Source organism: Lepidochelys kempii, chromosome 12 (genome assembly GCF_965140265.1).
Source record: "Lepidochelys kempii isolate rLepKem1 chromosome 12, rLepKem1.hap2, whole genome shotgun sequence".
NCBI lineage: Eukaryota > Metazoa > Chordata > Testudines > Cheloniidae > Lepidochelys > Lepidochelys kempii.
The window spans coordinates 5,322,596-5,343,812 of NC_133267.1; the positions used below are offsets into that span (position 1 = coordinate 5,322,596).

The 21,217-nt window shown below is 54.4% G+C and overlaps 1 protein-coding gene across 2 annotated transcripts in view; it reads right to left on the reverse strand.

The window, feature by feature from the left end:
- HSD11B2 (hydroxysteroid 11-beta dehydrogenase 2) overlaps positions 1–17,295 on the reverse strand; it is a 52,502-nt gene extending 35,207 nt beyond the window's left edge. Inside the window, exon 1 of one of the 2 annotated variants that reach the window (XM_073307283.1) lies at positions 16,949–17,295. In XM_073307283.1, coding sequence (XP_073163384.1) covers positions 16,949–17,201 — 253 coding nt within the window. In that variant the 5' untranslated portion in view covers positions 17,202–17,295. Of the gene's footprint in view, positions 1–16,385; positions 16,800–16,948 lie in introns of those variants that run through there. The other variant, XM_073307284.1, reaches the window with a different exon arrangement.
- Positions 17,296–21,217: the final 3,922 nt, after the last annotated feature.

Sequence of the window (21,217 nt, forward strand, 5' to 3'; positions counted from 1 at the left end):
CCCCACTGTCCAGCTCATCCCAGAACAATTCACTCCCACCTACTGCCAGTGGACAGCTGCTGCTGCTACAGAGACATGCCAGGTTCCCAAGCAGGCAGCCCCCAGGCTGGGAGAACGTTCTAGAGACAGCAGGCCACGAGGGGATGCAGAGGGGGGACCGACGGCAGGATCCGGCCCAGGCACGACCTGGCAGCTGTTACAGCCAGTGATGGACACAGACCTCAGGGTCTCGCTGGCTCGCAGTGCGCTGGGTGGAGCTATCGCAGGCAGACCTGTTCAGACACTGGGCTGTCTCTGAATAACCTGGTTCTAGCTGACGGGTTTTCTTTGGAACAAATATTTTGCATTGGGAAACAAAGATCAGTGATGCGGAAAGCCCAACAGGTTCATGCAGAGGGCCCGAGGAATTGGATTAGCAAGGCAGGAGGAAGCACTTTAGGCTAAGAACTGGCCATGCAAGTCACACGGGGACAGGCAAAATCCAGACTCAGGATCAGACCCATCTGGAAGGGCCCACTAAAGAAAAACGCGGGCACTTGAGGAGAGGAACCTGACTGAGCCCACGCACGCTGCTGCTGCACCCAGGGCCGAGGAGGTAGCAGCCCAAGGGCCTTCAGACATGAGTCATGCAGCATCAGCGGTACCTGCAAGCCATGTGCGATGTTCTGCATCTGCTCTTTAACCCACTGGGCAGCTCCCCGTCCGGTTCCATTACAACGGCGCCTGCCGATGGCTGGGCTAACCCCCTCTCTCGGCACACACCTGTACACCCTCGCCTGCGATTGCCCTGGACGGGGGGTTTATTCCCGGGATTACAGTTTGCCATGGTAAGTGAAACAGAGTCCCGCCCTAGCCCCCCGGGGAAGAGGCAATATTCGGGATTTATATAGGGAAGTGTGTCCAGAGGCAACGCTGGTGCTCATGAGACAGCTGGCCTGGGTAAGCAGGTAGGATCAGTGGGGATCAAGACCCTGTGCATATGCCAAACCCTTCAACTATTCTCCTGGCAGAAGCGGACCCAGACCGTACCCTTCATTTCACTCATTAACCTCCTGCTCTCAGGGTCAGCCTGCCCTGGTTCTCACATGCCAGCCATTTGGCTCACCCCTCTTCCTATACATTGAGTCATGGTTGGGGCCCCCAGTTACTGCAAGGCAGCCACTGCAGTCTTGGTGAAGACTAAAGAGCACAGAGCTCCTTACTCCTGGTCCCCCAGGAGTGGGACTGTTGATGAAGTGGGACTGTTCTTAATGTTTCCTCTGACTATTGTGGGGGTGCCTCAGTTTCCCCTATGCAGTTCTTAAGTATCTAGGTGGTGGGATAAGGGTGTATGATCATTGCAGAACCCTAGAGGGCAGGTGTGTGCAGGGGTCTGGACACAGAGAATGGCCAACACCCTGTTTCCTGGCAACTGATGGCCTGGGCCCTTCCCCCCTGCAAGGTGAGACCTAAAGGGTTGAAGACAAAGATCAGGTGACCTCCTGTGCCCGGGAAAGGGACAAAGCCAGAGGAGGAGGGGCTGGAGACAGTTTCAGTTTGGGGCTGGCTGGGGACGTGGAGTGAAGTGCAGACATAATTGTCTGGCTCACTGCCCCCAAAATGCACTCGGCGAAGGGATCCTGTTCTCTGTACCTACAAGCTCTGTTTTAGACCATGTTCCTGTCATCTAATAAACTTCTGTTTTACTGGCTGGCTGAGAGTCACGTTTGACTGCAGAGTTGGGGGGTCGCTGTGGGAAGCGCACGGAGGGGCAGAGGATGCTGAATGCTCCGAGGTCAGACCCAGGAAGGTGAAAGCTGTGTGAGCTGTGTGCCCTGCAGACAGTCTGCTCACAGAGAGGAGACTTCCCCAGAGTCCTGCCTGGCTTCGTAGGGAGCAGCTCCAGAGCATCGTGTGGGAACTCTGTGACACCCCATGCTTCCTCCGATGTGCATCCCTCCACACAGCCTCCCACAGCCAGTGACTGACAGCCTCTGCCAACGCAGAGAAGATTCGGATGCACGTTAGCCTTGGGCAACATGGCCTGTAATTGAACAGATCCTAAAACTGAAGGGCAGAGACATCCCTGTCCTCCCCCCCCCCCCCCCCAGACAGAGCCATCCAGGAAAGGCCCCTCCAAGCTCTGGCAGCGGCCCTTTCACAGGCTACCTTTGACTAATCCCAGCTCTAAACAGCCAGTGCTCAGTAACTATCCCCTAGGATGCTCAGCATCAGCTCCCGTCCCCAGTGCAGCTGGGAAGCAAAGCAGCAGGCAATCTGGGCTGAGACGGAGCCTTACAGACCAACCGCAGGGCCCTGACACACACTCCCGGGACCCAGCAAGCTCAGACTCCCCTAGCTGGCAGCCCTGCAGCAACGGCAGCCTGGGAACGGCTCAGTGGCAGCGAGCCCGGAGGACAGGCAGGCATGGGGCAGAGAGGCCGTGCAGATGCCAGGCACAGAACACCCGGAGGAAGAGGATCTCCAGTGTCAGGTTTGATTCTGGGAAGGGGAAACAGGTGAACAAAAGGGTGTGTGTCTGTAGGGGAGCCGCAGAGCCAGCACCTCCTGGCCGCAGCGCGAATCTGGAACGCCGCGTGGTAAATGGGGGAGGTGAACTCAGGCTGGAGAGAACAAATTCTTGGCATGGCCCATGTGGAGGGAGAAGGCACAGAGCAGCACCTCTGTCCTGAGGAACTGAAACATAGCAGCCACCTGCCAGCACCACCAGGATCGGACCAAGAGGCATAGCCAGCGTTAGCTGCCTCTCCACGGGCTGAGGGGGGGGAGCGTGCTGCAACTAGGCAGCGTGGGGGCCAGCAGGGTGGGCACCTGGATGCCTGAGGGCAGGGTGCCTAGAGTCCTGCTGGGAGGGACAGGGGAGGCCCGGGCCAACCCCTCCAGAATTAGAGCCGTGTCAGAAAAGGGGGTTAAAGCGGGGACCGAGAAGGGGAAATGATACAGGGCTGCTATGGATAATTCTGAAGGGCCGTACAAGGAAAATACCAGTATTAGAGAAACTGAGGTAGCACTGAAAGCTACCATCCATCAGAACTGCTGTTGGGGATCAGACCAAGGGTCCATCCAGCCTCCTGTCTCCTACAGGGGCTGGCACCCAATGTTTCAGAAGCTGCAAGATCCCCCGATGTGGGAAATAATGGCACCAGCAGGAGCATTTCGCTCTCCCCATGTCTGTTTGTTTTCTTTTAGCTCCCGCCTAATGTCCTGGTGGGGGATGTTCCCGTTCTGAAGAGCAGGGCCCAGGACTTTATTCCTGCAGAGCAGGTGGGCTCAGCGATATTATGGGGCAGCGAACTCCAGACCGGGCATGGATTGCGTGTCCCCCTCAGGCTGATGCAAGTGGGGGGGGATTCTAAAGTCACCACAAATCTCAAGGTAGGGTGCAGGAGCTCTTTGTTAGACAGGCCGGAGGGGTGAAGGCAGCAGGACTGTTTTCTCTTTCCCTCACAAACAGCCCCAGTGCCTGGGCTGAGGAGTCTCACAGTCTGGTGCACTGGCTCCCTACACTCCTACGGGTATCGTTCCTGAAGTAGGGGAACACCCATAGCGAGTGCTGGGGGCATCGCACAGGACCACCGCTCGCTGACCGGTTGCTATTGGACAGCCCTACAAGGCAGGTCAACTCCACCCCATCCTACAAGCGCAGGACCCTCCCACCCAGCCAGCGCCACCTGACGGAAGTGACCTCTCGTCTGCTCTTTGCGCTCTGATATTCACCTTCTGCAGTAACCCCGGTTTACATCACATTTCGCCCAAAAAGCGGCATTAATTGTTTTCCTTCCCAGGAATGACCTAGTTGCCATGCTCAATTTCAGACCTTTCCACTTTCCTGAACGTCTCCTGTATTAGCTGTTCAATATGAGCTCCCCTCTGCCAGGTAGGTCACTGCTCCCAACACCCTCCTGACAACGTCTCTTCCCCCCCTCCACTGTAATCTCAGACCCACGCTCTAGGTGTAAAGTGATTGCTTGAGGGGGAACAGTTACTATGACCTGCAGGAAATGTCCCGGGTTGTGTCCTTCCTGCCCACAGGAGGAGGATACATATGAAGTGCAAATTGGCAGCTGTGTTGAAAGAAGAAGAGGACTGTGGTCTTGAAAAGCAATTATTGACCTTACGTAGTATCCTAGAGGCTGCAGATTTATTGGACAGCCAGACAGGCACCACGACCAGGTACAACAGGGGGAGAAATCTGCAGTGAGGAAGCCAGAGAGCATTCAAGATTGGTGGTTGTGTCCTCCAGAGGAAAGCAGGATAGAGAAGCTGAGCTGTCTTGTGACTAAGGAAGAGAGCAGGAGGGACTCAACACAGCTAGAATTACTATGCAGCATGGTGGCCAGGGAAACATCTGAGGCATTAAATCGAGAGGCAGCACAGAACTACAGGGGCCATACCTGAGGATAGCTGCTCAGCCCAAATCGACAACAGGCAATCCGCACTGAGGACTCCATGTTACGACAACTGGACAGCAAGACTGTGTGCTGTTTTCTGGCGTGAAGCCAAGGGGATCGGGCTGGAAGGGATTCTGAAGGCAGCAGGCCAATACGCACATAGTCATGCATCAATAGTGGAATCTTGCACCAGCCACATGGCATCAGGGGACACTTCAGAGATCTCAGAAGGGAATAAGGAAAGGAAAGTCCAAGTAACCTTCTCAAGACTTTCCCTGTCCCATGAGCAAGGAAAAGCAGATAGCAGAGGATACTGGAGGTAAGTCATTGGTAGGTAAGTAGAGGGCATTGGTTCCATTATGGGGAGAGGGGGCTGTATATGGCCTCCAGCGTATGAGCACAGGAACCAGTCATTAAACTAGCTATGTGAGGGGAAGGTGGCAAGGAGACAACCAGCCCAAACGATCAAACACACAACTCAGGCTCAAGGCACATGAAGGGGATAAGTTCTTTGCCCACAACCTAGTGTTAGGAGCCCAGATAACAAACAGAAGGAATTAAAAATGCTCACGCACAAGGACAATTCTGACAGTCGGCATTTCCGAAAGCGCTGTAGGGCTCTGCAGGACTGGCATGCTAGAGTCCCTGGCTCCAGCCCATGCAGATGGGGCGGGGTGAGTGGGAACAGCGAAGCGCTCTTCACCAGAAGGCACATTACATGGCTCAGAGTTATTGGGGACCTGGAAACACAGGATCTTGACTGCGTGTGGATTGGCATTCCAGCAGAGTAGCGGCTGGGAGATTAGAACAGACCCTAAATCACTTCATCGTGCTGGGGTCTCATGCTGCCTGTCACAAGACGATCTTGAGTTTCTGCAGGTCAGATACTTTTCTAATGTTTTAATCCCGCACCTAGAGAAACAGCAGGGGCCGGGGGCTAGAGATGGACAAGTCACCCTTCAATGGCCTACAATCCATCCCCTCCTGGGAGAGAGGGCACAGAGTAATTCAGTATTAGGTCTCATCCTGATGGTTAGACTAATTGATCTTTGGATTAAAAATTAGCAATTGCCTTCATTATGAATGATCATGAGCTGGCTAGATCAGCCTTGTAACCGCCCCAGGCACCAATATCAGCAAACGAAGCTAAATGTTTGAGCCAAGCTGAGTCAGCATGACGGAGAATGGGGAGTTGTTTAAAGGACACTTTCCTAGATGCCAGGAAAGGCACAAATTCGGCCACATAAAGTGCTACTTCAGTGAAGGCTACTATGGTGATTGGACAGAGAGAGAGAGAGAGAGAAAAAGGGGGTGGGTGTTTTTATATAGATCAAGGGGGGGGGGCGCCATGGCTACAAGTCACCCGTGAAGCACTACAGACAACGGACAACGATAGCCAGAGATCAATTAAACCCCCATGGCAAGGCTAAGGGCAGCAAGGAGGGATTTTTTGAGAGAGATCCTGGCACGGGATACAGGCCAGCAGCAAGCATTAACCACCACTTCCAGAGCCCACTCAGGACTTTCTTCGGGGCACCATCATTCAGCATAAACCCCACGGCTTCCTTACCAGGCACCTCTCCCCCAGTCTGCCTAGGAATCCCACTGCCCACCACAGCCCTCCAGCCTACTTCCTGCCTGTCCCCCGCACCCCGAGCGCTCAGGCTTTCTAGGACTTGGGTGCTCGGCCCTGGACCCCCTCCCAGCTGGCTCTGATCACCCCCAGCAGCAGGGTTTAATGGGTGCCGTCTCCAAAGAGGGCTGGCTGAGGGCGGCCTAGCCTGCTGCCCATACTCAGGAACTAGAGGAATTTGCACACCGCAGAGGCATGGTGCTAGATGGAAAAGGAAGAGTTGTCAGAATGATGCAGAAAAGATGGAAGGGTCAGAAGGATCCACAAATGGATCCAGATGCCTAACTAAGCAGGGCCAGGTCTGGGGATGAGCAGTTTCCCTGGGCACCGTCTTCAAGGGACTGCTGCTGCATTGGTTTCTTGTTTTGTTTGTTTTTAAAATATTTTTTGCCCTGGTCTGTGTCCCAGTGTTGGGTGATCCCTGAAACCCCTGCAGGCAGCTACAGTTCTGCTGCCAGGGTTCCCTCGGCACCTATGTCGGGACACATGCGCTGCTTCCTCACCATTGGCATTGGGACGCCTATCCCGCACCCGAGCCATGAGCCAGGTGACCACGGGCATCCCTCCACCTGTCTTCTCCAAGGGCCGGCCTCGTGCGGTAAGCTCGCCTAGAGAACGCTTAACTCTGCACAGAACAGCCGGGGGGGAGCCAGCTGCCTCCAGCAGAACCTTCAGCCCAGGGGTTCGAGCCCTCCTGTGTCTGAAGGGGTCTCCCCCATCTCAGGAGTCTAACCACTGAGCAGTGGGGTACCTGATGTCAGTCTCTCTCGCTGAAGCCATTCCACTTGAATTCAATATTACCTGGACCAGAGAGAGTGGAAGATGCTCTCACCCAGTGGTGAGGGGAGCTCACTTGTGAGGTGGAAGACCCCTGAACATAAGAATGACCATACTGGGTCAGATCAAAGGTGCATCCAGCCCAGTATCCTGTCTGCCGACAGTGCCCAATGCCAGATGCCCCAGAGGGAGTGAACCTAACAGGTAATGATCAAGTGATCTCTCTCCTGCCATCCATCTCCACCCTCTGACAAACAGAGGCTAGGGACACCATTCCTTACCCATCCTGGCTAATAGCCATTAATGGACTTAAAAGAGAACTGGATAAATTAATGGAGGTTAAGCCCTGTTATAGTCCTAGCCTTCACAACCTCCTCAGGCAAGGAGTTCCACAGGTTGACTGTGCGCTGAGTGAAGAACTTCCTTTTATTTGTTTTAAACCTGCTGCCCATTAATTTCATTTGGCAGCCCCTAGTTCTTATATTATGGGAACAAGTAAATAACTTTTCCTGATTCACTTTCTCCACACCACTCATGATTTGATAGACCTCTACTATATCCCCCCTCAGTCTCCTCTTTTCCAAGCTGAAAAGTCCTAGCCTCTTTAATCTCTCCTCATATGGGACCCGTTCCAAACCCCGAATCATTTTAGTTGCCCTTTTCTGAACCTTTTCTAATGCCAGTATATCTTTTCTGAGATGAGGGGACCACATCTGTACGCAGTATTCAAGATGTAGGCGTACCATGGATTTATATAAGGGCAATACGATATTCTCCATCTTATTCTCTAGCCCTTTTTAAATGATTCCTAACATCCCATTTGCTTTTTTGACTGTCGCTGCACACTGCGTGGACGTCTTCAGAGAACTGTCCACGATGACTCCAAGATCTTTCCCCTGATTAGCTGTAGCTAAATGATGGTCAAGTCCCGTCTTCTCACCAGGCACAGGGAGGAAATTGAACCAGGGACTCCCGGATCCTGGGGGAGTGGCCTAATCACTAGGCTAAAGGTTATAAGGGAGGCCCCTCCCTGACCTGCCCAACCACCTCAGCCATTTTGTGCACAATTAGGTGGGTACCTAAGCTATTTCATGCAAGAACAGCTTCAGTACTAAAGCAGCCTGACTCCTGGTAGGGGATTGCTAGCAGAGGGGGGCACCTCTGAGAAGGACGCCTCTCTCCTTAGCCTTTCCCCTGGGCTAGCTTCAGCAGGGCTTTTGGGGATCCCAATCGAAGATGCCGGGCTCTCCCCATTCATTGCATAGCGAGCCTAGGTGCATAGCTCAGGTTCTGTGCAGCACAGGGATTTTCAAGGCACCTGATGCTGCCTATGTCCCTTTGAGTATCTGAGCCTGAGTGGTAAGCCACATTTCTTCCCAACAAGAAAAGGAGGACTTGTGGCACCTTAGAGACGAACCAATTTATTAGAGCATAAGCTTTCGTGAGCTACAGCTCACTTCCTCAGATGCATATCGTGGAAACTGCCAACACGTTTCAACACGTTTGTTTCTTCCCAACAGTTACTAAAGAGGATATTAAACAGCATCTACCACTACGAACAGTCTTGAAGCTTGCAGGACCAGAGAACTTGCACCATGTGTTGTAAAAAGAACCAGGAAGGAGCTGCCTGGACTGTTAGTTTTTAATAATTGTAGGCAAACTGGGGAAGTTCCTGAAAATTAGCTGATTTTATGCCTCTCTTTAAAAAGGTAATTACAGGCTAGATAGCTGTTCCATGGCTTCGTTTCCGGGGAGGGCTGTCAGGCGGACGTGGGACTGTTTCAATAGAGAACTAAAGACAGAAATATAATTAACCACAAGTCAACATTGTGCCATGGGAGATGTAAAGGTCACTGGACAAGACCTATCTGGTTTATGAGAGTACAAGTTTGGTTAATTAGTGTGATTGATTTCTGTGAGGCATCGGATTTAGCATCATGCAACATTTGGATTAAAGTACGAGCTAGTTTCTAATCCAGTTAATACATCACTTTTAAAAAATAATGTTATCGGAGAGATCTGAAAATGTGTTAATGGGACATGTCTAGTGGAACCCTGCAGGAACCTGTTCTTAGACCAGTAATATTTCATTCCCTTATCAATGCTCAGGAAGAGGATATGAAATCACTGCTGATGAGCTTTACAGCGGCCACAAAGATTGATAGGGTGGTAAACTACAACAAGGACAGGTCGTTGCCACAAAACAGAGTACATTCAGACACGTATTTTGATATGGCCAAATGCAAGATCACATATCTAGGAATAAAGAATACACACCACACTTAGAGGATCGGCGACTGTATCCTGGAAAGTAGCGGGGCGGGGGAGAGGGGGACTTGGAGGTCATGGTAGATAAGTGCAATGCTGGCTAAGAGGGCTAATGAAATCCTTGAATGTTCAGTGCACAGTTCAGTGGAGCACTTAAACATAGGATTTAAGGAGCCCAATCTATGCAGTTTATCAAAGAGAAGGTAAAGCAGTAATTTGATCACACTCTATAATTACCTACAGAGGGAGAACAGATCTGACGCTAGAGGGTTGCAATCCAGGAGGCAAAGTGTAACAGGTTCCCAAGGGTGGCAGTTGAAGGCAGCAGAGGTCGGACGGGAAATAAGACTTCTTCAGAACAGTGAGGGCGATTCACCATTGGAACAGATGGGCAGGGCAGGGTCTTTGGCAGGACTGGACACCTGTCCAAGAGACGTGCTCTAGCTCAGCCACCAGTATTGGGATGGATGCAACAGAGTCTGTGTGAAATCCTCTGGCCAGGTCAGGCTAAAATGAGCCCATTCAAAATGAAACTGTCGGGGCCCAAAGGGACATGAAAATAGAGCTGCTCAGGAATTTTCTGACAGTGGGTTTTTGACGGAAAAACGTAGTTTAGACAGTGCGGAAATTCTGTCGAAAAGTTCGGGATTTCCCCACGTTTTTATTTCTCTCCTCTCCCCTTTAGGTGGGTTCCTAAACCAGTGGGCTACAGAACCAGTCTCACACACTCGCGTGCTCTCAGATTAGTTCAGTATTTCCAGAACACTCATTGGGCCAGAGAGGAGGACTCCGTAGCCTGGTGTTTAGGGCCCCCTCAGGGAGGCGGGAGACCTAGGGTCCAGTCCCCTGCTCTAATCACCCTTTCATTACTAATCCAGAGTGGAACAGCTTCCACAGGAGAGAATGAGGCAGCCCCACGTCAGACTCTCTCAGACCTGGGTCCCACACACATGAGGCTATCGCAGAGCTGGGCCTGTGTTTCTCCAGCCACGAGGGGCTAAGCGAGTCGAAGCCAGAGACAGAAGCTGCATTTTCTCTCTTGGCTGTTCTTTCTTCTCCCCTTTTGCATGTGTTTGTCTTGCAGGAAACGTGATTGAACTTTAACAGCAACAACAAAACCAACAGCTCCAGCCCGTTTCTACTAACTTCTGATCTTTGCCCCGACCGGACAGTTATTCCCATCTTTACACCAGCTAAGGGACTGTCAGACAAAGGTTTTTTTCCTTCTAAAGACTCTCTCCAGCTAAAAGGGAAAAGTAACAAGGGCGGAAGCCTGATTTAACACCTTACATTTCAAAGGCTTTAACTGGGTTGCCTTCTTCTGTATCTTTAATAAAAGGTGAAATGACGTTTAATGCTGTATTTATCATGGGACTAAGCAGACAGAGATCTCCGTATACCAGCCCCCGAGCTTTGTTTAACACTGTAATGTTGGACAGTGACAGGGTCTTGTAAGCACCTGTTAGTCTTTGGGCCCATATACTCCATCTAAATACAACAGACCATTAGATCCTCTAACCTCCTGTCTATCACAGGCCATTACATTTCACCCAGGTACCCCTGAACTGAACTGAATCCAGTAATTTGTGATTGGCTAAGGCCTGGTCTAGAAACATCCAGTGTTAACGACACCAAGAGATGGAAGACCTACCATTTCCCTGGGTTGTTTATTTCACTGGTTACACTCACCCATTGTTGAGTGAGGTCAGTTAAAGTTCTGTGTAACCAGATGAATTTGCTCATAGATTCATTTGTTTATTTTCAATAAATCTTGGAACACAAGGGAAGTGTCAGAAGACAGGAAGAAAGCGGTTATGCCAATATTCAAAAAGGGAAGACAGGATGACCTAGATAGGTATAGGTTGTGAAGCTGTATGAAAAGGAAGGGGACCGTCTTCACCAATATTGTCACAGCAGTTCTACAATTGCGATAAATCTTGTACAAAGTATGCCTTGTATCATTGGAAAAGTTCATAGAATATCAGGGTAGGAAGGGACCTCAGGAGGTCATCTAGTCCAACCCCCTGCTCAAAGCAGGATCAATCCCCAATTAAATTAAGTTAGTGCTGTTCCACTGATTACATCTCAGGGAAATGTGTGAGCCATCATTGAGTATGAAGATATGAAACTGTATGCTGTCTAAACACGCTTGTTACTAAAGATGTGTTCCTGGGTAACACCCACAAGACAGATTTACATCAAGACGAGCCCGTCAGGTGTTGATGGGGCATTAAGCAGAATCAACTCTTTCAGTGGACCCGGGGCAAAATAAAAATTCAGCTGCTTATGGAGGGGCACTTTGTGCCCCCTGCAGCCAGAGGAGCTAGTTCTCCGCACCACAGCCCCAGGGCCAGAGGAGCTGGATCTCCTCGCATGCCCCGGGGCCAGAGGAGCTGTCATCTCCCACCGCAGGCCAGAGGAGTTCACTCTCCTCACCCCAGGCCCCAGAGGAGTTCTGCACCCCCACTGATGGGGGGGCATGCCCCTACTCCCCCCCCTTGTGCATGCCCCTGAGTGAGCCCCTCCCAAAAGGTGCCTCAGAGAGCACAGAGACAACAGAAACCCTATGATTCGGCAAGGCACACAAAGCATGTGTTTGAGCCCGCACTCTGCTATATACATGGACTGGGGGTGGTGGTGACATCACCTCCTAGCCTGATTCCTGCCCCACATCTCTGGCCTGTGATTTCTAACAAGGAGAGCTTTGAACACTGGACTGAGGACCCCAATCTTTTGGGTGAACCAGGAAGATGTATTGCAAGCCAACAGATTCAACATCACTACTGATCTCCAGACTCTGATATCAATACGATTCACTTTAAAATGAAAGGTTTAGTAAACTAACCTTTTAATAACTTTTTATTAATAGAGGATTGGCATCAGCATGGTTTTTTGGTAAGATCCTGAAGTCCATATTGACCCTGGGTGAGCGGGTGGCTCTCTGGGGCTGGAAGAACCAAAAAAGATGTGATGAACTTTGGTTTTAATAGCCTTTCATCATAAAGTCTGGCTGTCTGGGTGGTGCATGAGGGGCGAGGCCTGAGGGAGATTGTCTGTGGCTTCATAATAACTAGTAGTATTTTGGAAGCACATTTGTTCCTGGCTTGGTGAAATTGTATGATCGGACATACCCCCAGTTTGGGGAACATGCTGCTGGCATACTGTCCAGTTCTGGTGCCCACAATTCAGGAAGGATGTTGATGAATTGAAGAGGGTTCAGAGAAAAGCCACAAGAATGATTAAAGGATTAGAAAACCTGCCTTATAGGTGATAGACTCAAGGAGCTCAATCTGTTTAGCTTAAAGAGAAGGCTAAGGGGTGACTTGATCACAGTCTGTAAGTACCTGCATGGGGAACAGATATTGAATAACAGACTCTTCAATTTACAGAGAAAGGTCTAATCTGATCCAGTGACTGTAAGTTGAAGCTAGATACATTAAGACTGGAAATAAGGAGTAATTTTAACACACAGAGTAGTTAGCCACTAGAAATTACCACGGGTACGGACTGTTGCGTCTTAACCATGGGGAATGTAAGAGAGGTCCAGGAGGATGCGAATGGACGTCTGCCCACCTTCCATACACAGACAGCAGCAGCTTGGTCATCAGTGCTCATGCTACTGCTGGCATGCAGTGTCCTGGCCGGAATCCAGACAGTGTCTGCCTTGGGCAAGAGGAGACTGGAGGTGGCCTTTGGCCAGCACCTCTCTGAGCTGGTTCAGGAATGACAGTTTGCTGCAAACCCTGCCAGGTGTTTGTGAAGCCAGGCACACTGGAGGGCAAACGGGAACTGCTCAACCGATCAACACTGAATTCCACCCGCCATCATTTTGGGTGGGTCCGGACACAGCCTCCCTGGCCATCGAGGAGCATCTCAGGCCCAGCCGACCACCTGGGGCTGGGCTCAGGTGTCGAGTCCAAGTCTCCGCTGGAGCTGCCCCGTCCATGCTGCTATTTTTGGCAGGCTGGCTTGAGCCCACTTAGTGCAAGCCCCTCGGGACAGCAGCTCAGCTGCTCCCAGAGCCCTTCCCTGGGCTCCTGGCATCCTGCAGCTTTTTCCTAAGCTTAAAGCATTTGGAGTCTTGCAGGAGTGGTTGTTCCCATGGGCTTCTGTTACCCTGTCCAGAGTAGGAGGATGGATCTCCTCTCTCCCTGCTCCCTCAGTGTCTTTGCAATCAGGGCAAAGAGCTGTGCACTTTCCCAGGGCAAGAGAGTTAATGCTTCCTTTACCACCACGGGGCATGCCGGTCCCATCCCATCACACTCTTCTCGTTCGGCGCATAGACACCAGTAGCCGGGCTCCGCACCCATCCAGAGCGGAGGTCTGTGCACCCCACTTACAAGTTACTGACTAAAAACTGCTAAACACAAGGAGGAGCAACAGCCCCATAAGAGAGCCCCCACCTTCACTCACTTCCCAAAACACACTACAGCTGCCCATGGACGCCTGGAACCTGGCTAGGGCCAGGAGCAACTACCTGCCTGGAGCACATCTGCCAGCTCAGTCCTCCCCACCTGCATGGATCCTGCCTCTCCACCCTCAAGCAGGTGACCCCCCCAGGACCCAAACAAACATGCAGGAGGGATGGCCACAGGAACACCTGGGGCGTGCTGCTTCCTACCACAATTGCCCTATCATCCTGGTTTCGACACAAAATCCGTTTGAAAGAGATCTGTCTGTTGAGTGACAGCCCCCCCCACCACATATCTCCCCCCCCCCCCCAAGATCAGCAGCACGGCCTAGCGTCTGGCAGATTCCCAGCTCAGAGCCGTACCACTTGAGCTGCAAGAGGAACTGCTTCCGCTTTGTGGACCAGCCAGTAGAGGAGGCTTTCACCACCCATTCCCATTGGGTTACACAGCTATTGTATTCTAAAAATGCTCTATAAACAAGCAGACCCTCTGTCTATCCGCTCCGGTCTGAATCAGCTCACGACGCAGCAACTTCTTGTAGCTTTCACACAGCCTGCAACCAGGGTCCAAAAAGTGAAAAACTCCGGTAAAGAAACTGTGAATGCAACTTGAACCAGGGGCCAGCGCTGCTGCACCCACAGTAGAGAAAACACTGCTGTTCCACACGGCACAGGTAACTTGTCTAACTCACTGCCCAACAGGAACCTCCTGCGGATGGTGAGCGAGTGAGGGCCGAAGGAAAGAGCTGCCAGCTGGAGGCTGGTTGTGTATGCCACACGCTCCTGCGGCTGGCATTGTGCAAGAAGAGAGGAGCCTCACTACCCTGCCTCAGGCCGTCCTGCCCCTAAGGCATGGGGCTGGGGAAGACAAAGGCCCCCACCTCTTCCTGGGGACTGGGTGCCTCTGTCTGAGGGAGTGACACACGCTGAATTAACTCCCCAGGGAATGGGGCTACTGATTATGCAAATGCTAAATTGATTTGATGCCCATCCTGCCTGAATGAAGCACTTGGCATCCGGCCCTGCCAAGAGGTCCGGGCCAGGGCACAGCTAATAACTGACCCGGGTCACCAGCTGCACCTGAAACTACAAGGTAATGCCAGCTAACAGCAAACCCCGCAGGCCTGCAGTGTCCCTTCCTTGCCTTCCAGGCAAGAACACCTCGTCCCACTCGCTGACTCACCAGTTACACAAGCAGTGCCATGCACAGGCCTCACTCGACACACTCTGCCACGTCCTGGGTCAGCACGCTGCATCAAGAGCTGGAGTCATTGGCACTTTGGGAATGCCAAGGGACCCGAGAGAGACATGCACACGTGCGGACACAGGCGAACATCCATGCGCTCAGGAACACAGTACGTGTGCACACGCAGATCACGCACGGCGGCTTTCAGTGAACACACTTGTTCTTCCTTCCCTAGCATGGCCTGTATCTGCTGCCGCCTTGACCTTCTCTCAGCTGAATCACTCATTCACGCCTGCTGCATCTGTCAGCTCTCACCTTGAGCTCTGGAGCTCCCTCTCGAGGCCACTCTCCGGCCTGCACTCTGCTCTGCAGCCACCTTCCCAGCTGTATGTGCGTGGAAACACCTCCCACCTTCCCATGGCTCCCCAACTGCTCGGATCCTCCAAGTCTGTCCCAGTGAAGTCCCTCTAGCCTCCTCTCCTCCCATAGGCCCTTCCTCTCTCGGCAAGGCCGTCGCCACTCCAGACACTGTGGGACCTCTACTCCATCAGACTGCAGTTGCTGGAAACAGCCAAAGAGCAAAGCCCACTCTTCCTGCAAGGAGACGGGCCTTGCTCCCTTGGGAAGCACCTGCCCAAACGTCCCCCACGTGCCAAAAATCACACCAGCTCCCGGACCACGGCTCTTACCCTGTTGGAGCATATTGGGATTTGCATCAGTCAGTGGGCTCCTTCCAGGAGGGATCAGGATCCAAGAAGTGCTCATGGAGAGCTACCTCAGCCCTCCCTGCCAGCCCCTGGAGAGGGAAGCCCATGGCCATGACAGACAGCGTGGCACTCTCCAAGGGCAAGTATGTGTGTGCGTGTATGTGACTGAATGGCCCCATTTTACAGAACAGGAAACAGAAGCCCTGGAAGATTCACTAACAAAGCAGTTAAGGGCAGACCTGGAGCTAGGACCGAGGTGCCGAGGCTCCCTTGACCTTGCCCTCCTCACTGGTGCATGCTTTCTCCCATCAAGGGGCCCCTCGCAGTGTTCATCAGCCCTTTCTCAGCTTCACCGTCAGACAGCTAAGCAGAGCCACGCAGTACCAGCAGGCCACCAGGCTGCAGGGAGCAAGAGGGAAGTGCCTGAGACTCATCCCCGGTAGCAGCCCAGCCCAAGGCTAGCCAGCCATACAGCCGTGGGACAGCATGCCAGGATCGCACTGGAGACACCATCTTCGAGGGACCATTCTCAGGCTCCTGGAGCTTGGGCTGTGCGGCTGTTTCATTGTTGCGGAGACTTCTGGGCTTGGGCTGCGCCCAGGCTCAAGGCCCTGCAGGGTGGGAAGGTCTCTGAGCTCAGGCCCAAGCCCCAGAAGTCTGCGCAGCAAAGAACCAGCCCCGGAGCCCGAGCCCCTTGAGCCTGAGTCGGCTGGCCTGGGGCAGCCGTGGGGTTTTTCTTTGTGTCGTAGATGTACAGTCCTTCCGCCAGGAAAGCACTTTTAAGTGCAAGTCCAAACTCTGCTGACCCAGCTCAGAGAGCAGGAGCCCGGGACAAAGGACAACTGTCTGTTCTGCTAGGCCAGGCAGGGATCGCCAAGCGCAGGAGGAGGTGGAAGGAAGGTGTTATTATGGGGCAGCCAGTGGTAGGCCTTGCCCATGGAGTGGGGACAGTTACCGTCCCAACCTCCCGCTCTGACCCAGGCAAGTGCCACGTGATACAAGTGTAACTTACCCTGGGTTCTGGGAGGAACCCCTGGTCTCGAGGCTATACCACCATCTGCAGGGGAGCACTCCGATGGCAGAGAAGTCCCAGCGCGGACCCTGAGCACGTCACCATACCCTGCTCCAAGGGGCATCCTGCCTCCCTCGGTCCCAGGCACTGCAGCCGCCGATACAGTGGGCTGGATCACCGTGGCCCTCCAGAAGGTCAGAGCCTCACAACCTAGCCCCGTGCAGATCCGGGAGGCCCCACGGCAGGCATCGGGCCCACTTTGAGCCTTCAGAACGGAGACTCTGCTGCACAGGCCAGGGGGGCCCTCCCCCCCAGGACGTAGGCGTCCCGGTGCAGGAACCTAGCGTGAACACATGCCGCTGACATCACGCCATTGCACCGACGTGCGCACACGCAGAGAGAGAGAGAGTCACCCGCCCGGCGCTGCGGCCGGCCACACGCGCCAACCAGAGACAAGTCCACCCGGCTCCTGGCACACCCAGGCGTCCCCGCGACAACAGGCCAATTAAACATTAACCGCCGGGGAGGAGGGAGGCTGGGCCCGGGGTGCCAGGCTCACTCACCTGTGATGAAGACGGCTTTCCCCGCCACAGGGAGCCTTCGCCGCTGGGCCGCGCGCCCCAGGGCCAGGCAGCCGGCGGCGGCGAGGGGGGCACCCAGTGGCAGAGGCAGGCACGCCTGGCACAGGTGCTGCAGCAGGGCCAGCAGCCCCAGGTGCAGCAGGGCCCGGGTCGGGAGCAGCTGGGAGCGGGCGAGGCGCAGGAGGAGGCTGCCCGCGAAGAGGGCCCAGAGCGAGCCGTAGACCCAGCGCTCCATGGCTCAGGGCCAGCGGCGCCCGGCACGGGCAGCGGCCCGGCTCGGCACCTACTTATAGCGGGGCCGGGCGGGAGAGGGCGGAGCCGGCCCTGCCCTGCCAATGGGAGCCGGCCCGCGGGCTGGGCCGCCTCGCCGCGCCCCGGCCGCAGCCCACTGGGGGCCAGAGCGCGCCGGGGCGCGGAGCAGCCCCCGGGGCCCGCGCCCGGCCGCGGCTTTCGGAGAGTCAAAGTCAAAGTCAAAGCGGCCGGCGCCGGGCGCCGCCTCCACCCCACGTGCGCCCCGGGCGGCCCCGCGGGAGGAGCAGGGGGGCCGGCCGGGCAGTGGGCACAGCCCCTCCGGGAGCTCCCCGGCCAAGCGGCGCTTTGCTCCGGCTTCGCCTCCATTTATTTATTTCCTCTCTGGGGGGGGGGGAAGTGCCCCATTGGCAGCCCTGGAGGGGCGCCCCCAAGCCAGGGCAAGCGCCCCCCCCTTCCCGGGCCCATCTCTGCCAGGCTTTCGGTCCTTGGGACTGTGCTGCAACCGGGGGGGGCGATGATTAGGGACAGCTGGGGGGAGTGGGGGAGGAACAGCTCTAGTTATCCAGTGGGGCCAGCTCTCCTGAGTTCACCGAGAGTCTCCCATTACTGGGTGTGCTTCCTAAAGCCCCAGCTCCTGGAGTCAGGTGAGCCAAAGAGACTCACTGCCTTCATTCAATACAAAGTAAAGTTAGTAGTCCTCCTGGCTGCAACTAACCACTTGGAACAGTGACCCAAGTGTCCATCCCCCTTACGGGCTTATAAACCAGAAGCTGAAGACAGAGCACCCACCTTTGTTATTTTTGTAAACGGTTGTGATTCTTTGTGGGCTGATTGATGATTCTGCGAAAGGTGGGGTTGGGAATTCGGTCTTTTAGGTTCTAATAGGACCCTCACCACTGGAGTAGCCGAGAGCCTCACCAACGTTGATGCGTTTATCTTCTCAGCACCCGCGGGCAGACCACTACCCCCAAGTCTCAGCTAGGGAACTCAGGCAGGGCGGGGCCAAGGGCCAGACTTTTAAAGCTATTTAGGTGCTTAAAGATGGGCTAATATTCTAGCCCAAAGCAACTTGTCCAAGGTCACCCAAGGACCTGGGCCAGATGTCCTGAGTCCTAGGTGAATACCCTAACCCCTGGGCATCCTTCCTCTGGCCCACTGTCTGTTTCACACTGGCTGCTGAGCAGTCATCGGACAGTCGCAATTGTTCTCTACCCACCCAGTTTGGATTCAGGCTGGTGAGTAACCCCCTATGCCCCAGCATTGTGAGCAGTTACCAGGTGTGATCACCTCCCCCACAGGGGTATTTGCAAAGCGTTAGCAGAAAGGGTTGTGTGAGGTGAAAGAAAGTTTAATGTTGTTGTTGAATATTTTCCTTGTTGTAAATAATAACACCAAAAAATTGGATCAAGCTATGGCCATGCAAAGACAAAGAACTGTTCATCCCCGAGAGAAGCGTGTGGAATCCCTGCCCAGAACCGCCATGGAAACAATAAGAGAGATTAAAAAGAGAAACCGTGTGCGGCGTGAGCTCCCAGCCAGGTCCCCCGGCTCTTGTCTGGGCTGACCCTTGGGTTGATCAGTAATGCATTCTTACAGGACACATGCATCCACGTCCTTAGTCCAGCCTGCACAGAAAGGACAGATTCCTTTGTCCAAAGTCTCATTATGCACGTTCCTGCTGACGCTGTTGCTGCCCCTTGAAATAGGCTCCCCTCCTGATCCTGCGGAGAGACACTCTGTCCCTCTCCACACTGTTAGTCTTTGCAGCCAAGCTTCCCTGGGCGCCTTCCGTCCATTAATAGAGCTTCGTTCCTGGTGTTCTGCAGCAGGAAGGCAACGAAAGGGTTAACCACAGTCCCACCTCTTGTGTGCTGCACCTGTCCTCACACCAGGGAACCTGCCCAGATTCCAGGCTCCAGGTGAGGATGAGACCTTTGTCCTGGTAGTGCTATCTCTACCCTCCTGCAGCCTGTGCTCTCTTCCCCCTCCTGGGGCCCCGAAATCCGTAGGGGGGCATCTTGGCTGATCCCGGGGGGCCTCTATGTCTGTGACGCTCACGCCGTGGAACCCCACGCGGCGAGGCTGGAGTCACGCCTGCCGCTCTGCTGGTGGCCCAGAGCTGCAACCCGTGTGGCCACTGCCACCCTGGTCTGCAGAGAGCCCTGCCTACTGCTGGAAAGGCCAGAGATCAAGGGAAAGGGCATTTCAGCTCCAGCGGACACCCTCATTTATGAGGCCCAAGCCCCAGGGCTGGCGCAGCTTTGGGGGGCTGGGGTAAAGGTAACATCCCCTGCACCTTTCAAAGTCTGATTTTGCCTCCTGTTGCCACCCACCTCTCCACCCGGCTGGTGCAGCGGGGTTTCCAAGGGGCCAGTCAGTGTGGCTTTGGGCAACCGAGCACACAAGCAGGGCCCTAGTCCATTAATAGGCCAAACTGGGTTATTTCCCTGCTGCTGTGCTGTGATTAGGTGTGAGGACGGGGCAGGACGTCAGCAGACCTGGATTCTATTCGTGGCTGCTGCTGACTGACGTGGCGGGCAACCTTGCGCAAGCCACTTCCCCTGGCTGTGCGATGGGGGTAATGACCCTGACCTGCTCCCAGGGATGTCACAACCATCGACAGCTGTTTGTTCAGGGCTTGGAACAGGCAACCCGCTGCATCAGTGCCAAGTGTTATTGAAGAGTTGTAGCAGCCACTGGTGAGCTGGGCCGGGGCCCTGTTGTGCCAAGCTCTGTGCAGACACGAAGAGACATCCCGCAGTCCTCGCCCTAGCAGCTCCTAGTGCAGCGCAAGCAGGAAAGGAGCTGCCAAGGAGGCCAGGCAGCCGGGATGGGGGCTGGTGGGCAGCATTAGTCGTGTGCGTGTGATGATAACATGATGCCCAGCCCGTGGCTGAGCGAGCAGAGTTGTTTGTTAGTTTGGCTGGGGCAGGTGGGGATGTAACAAGGGGGGCTGGGAGCAGGTGGGGAGGTGAGTGTGGTGGGGAAGGGGGCGTGAGGAGGGAGGCAGAGAGAGGACAGGGCAGCAAAAAGCCAGCGCTGTGAACCTGAGCAGAGCTTATCAACTGCAGGTAGGTGTCTGCTCTCAGGAGGCAGCTGTGAGGGGGATTCCAGGGGCCAGAAGCCACCTCAGAAGCTCCCCCCGATGGTCCCAACAGGTGAGTTGGAGCTGGGCTGCGTGGGGAAGAGAGCCAGGTGTCCAGCGGTCTCTGAGGTCAGGCAGACAGGAGTGGCTGAGTCCATGAAGGAGCTGGGGGTTCAGGTGAGGCTGGGCAGGCTGTGGAGGGGGCTGGAAGGGCACCGAGGGCTCTGAAAGATGAAGATGAAGCATGACAAGACTGACCCGTTTTGGGTATCCACAGACAAATGGCTGAGTTAACCGAAATGCCCCACTTTGCCTCAGACTTTCTTCTTCGCATCCAAACGCCCTGGCCTGCACGCCATCATCTGCGCCGGTGGAAACTGGCCAGCTCAGAGTGATGGCGTCCCACCGTCGGGCTGGGCAGAGCGCTGGGAAGGGGCCGAGTCCATGTGATGAACAGCGTGGCAAGTCAGGAGCTCCCCACCCTCACCCTGTGAGATGGTGGGTCAAAGTCCTTTTTTGTCTCCTTATTTATTACACAAGGTAATTGCTTCTGCCTCGTTCACTTAATAAAACACGTTTTTTAATATCTCACTGAGTCAGTACTCAGTGATCCTTTGTGCTTCTCTGCCCTGGATCACCAACCGCCTCCTGCAACAAGCCTGACCCGTGGCGCCCTCTGCATGTGTTTGTCTGGGAGCCAGAGTCCCCCCCGTGTGCCAACCTCCAAATCGCACCCGGTTCAAGGAGCTCTGCCAAGGCTCTGCCAATTGGTTCGTGGTCACTGCCGGCTGACCAGAGTTGCCAGTTCCCTTGCTGGCGGGCAGTGGGTGGGCACAGGCGGCGGGGGAAGGGAGCAGCAGCAGGCAGGGCCAGGCATGCTGGCACAGCCTAAGAACCCGGCCTGTAGAGGAGAT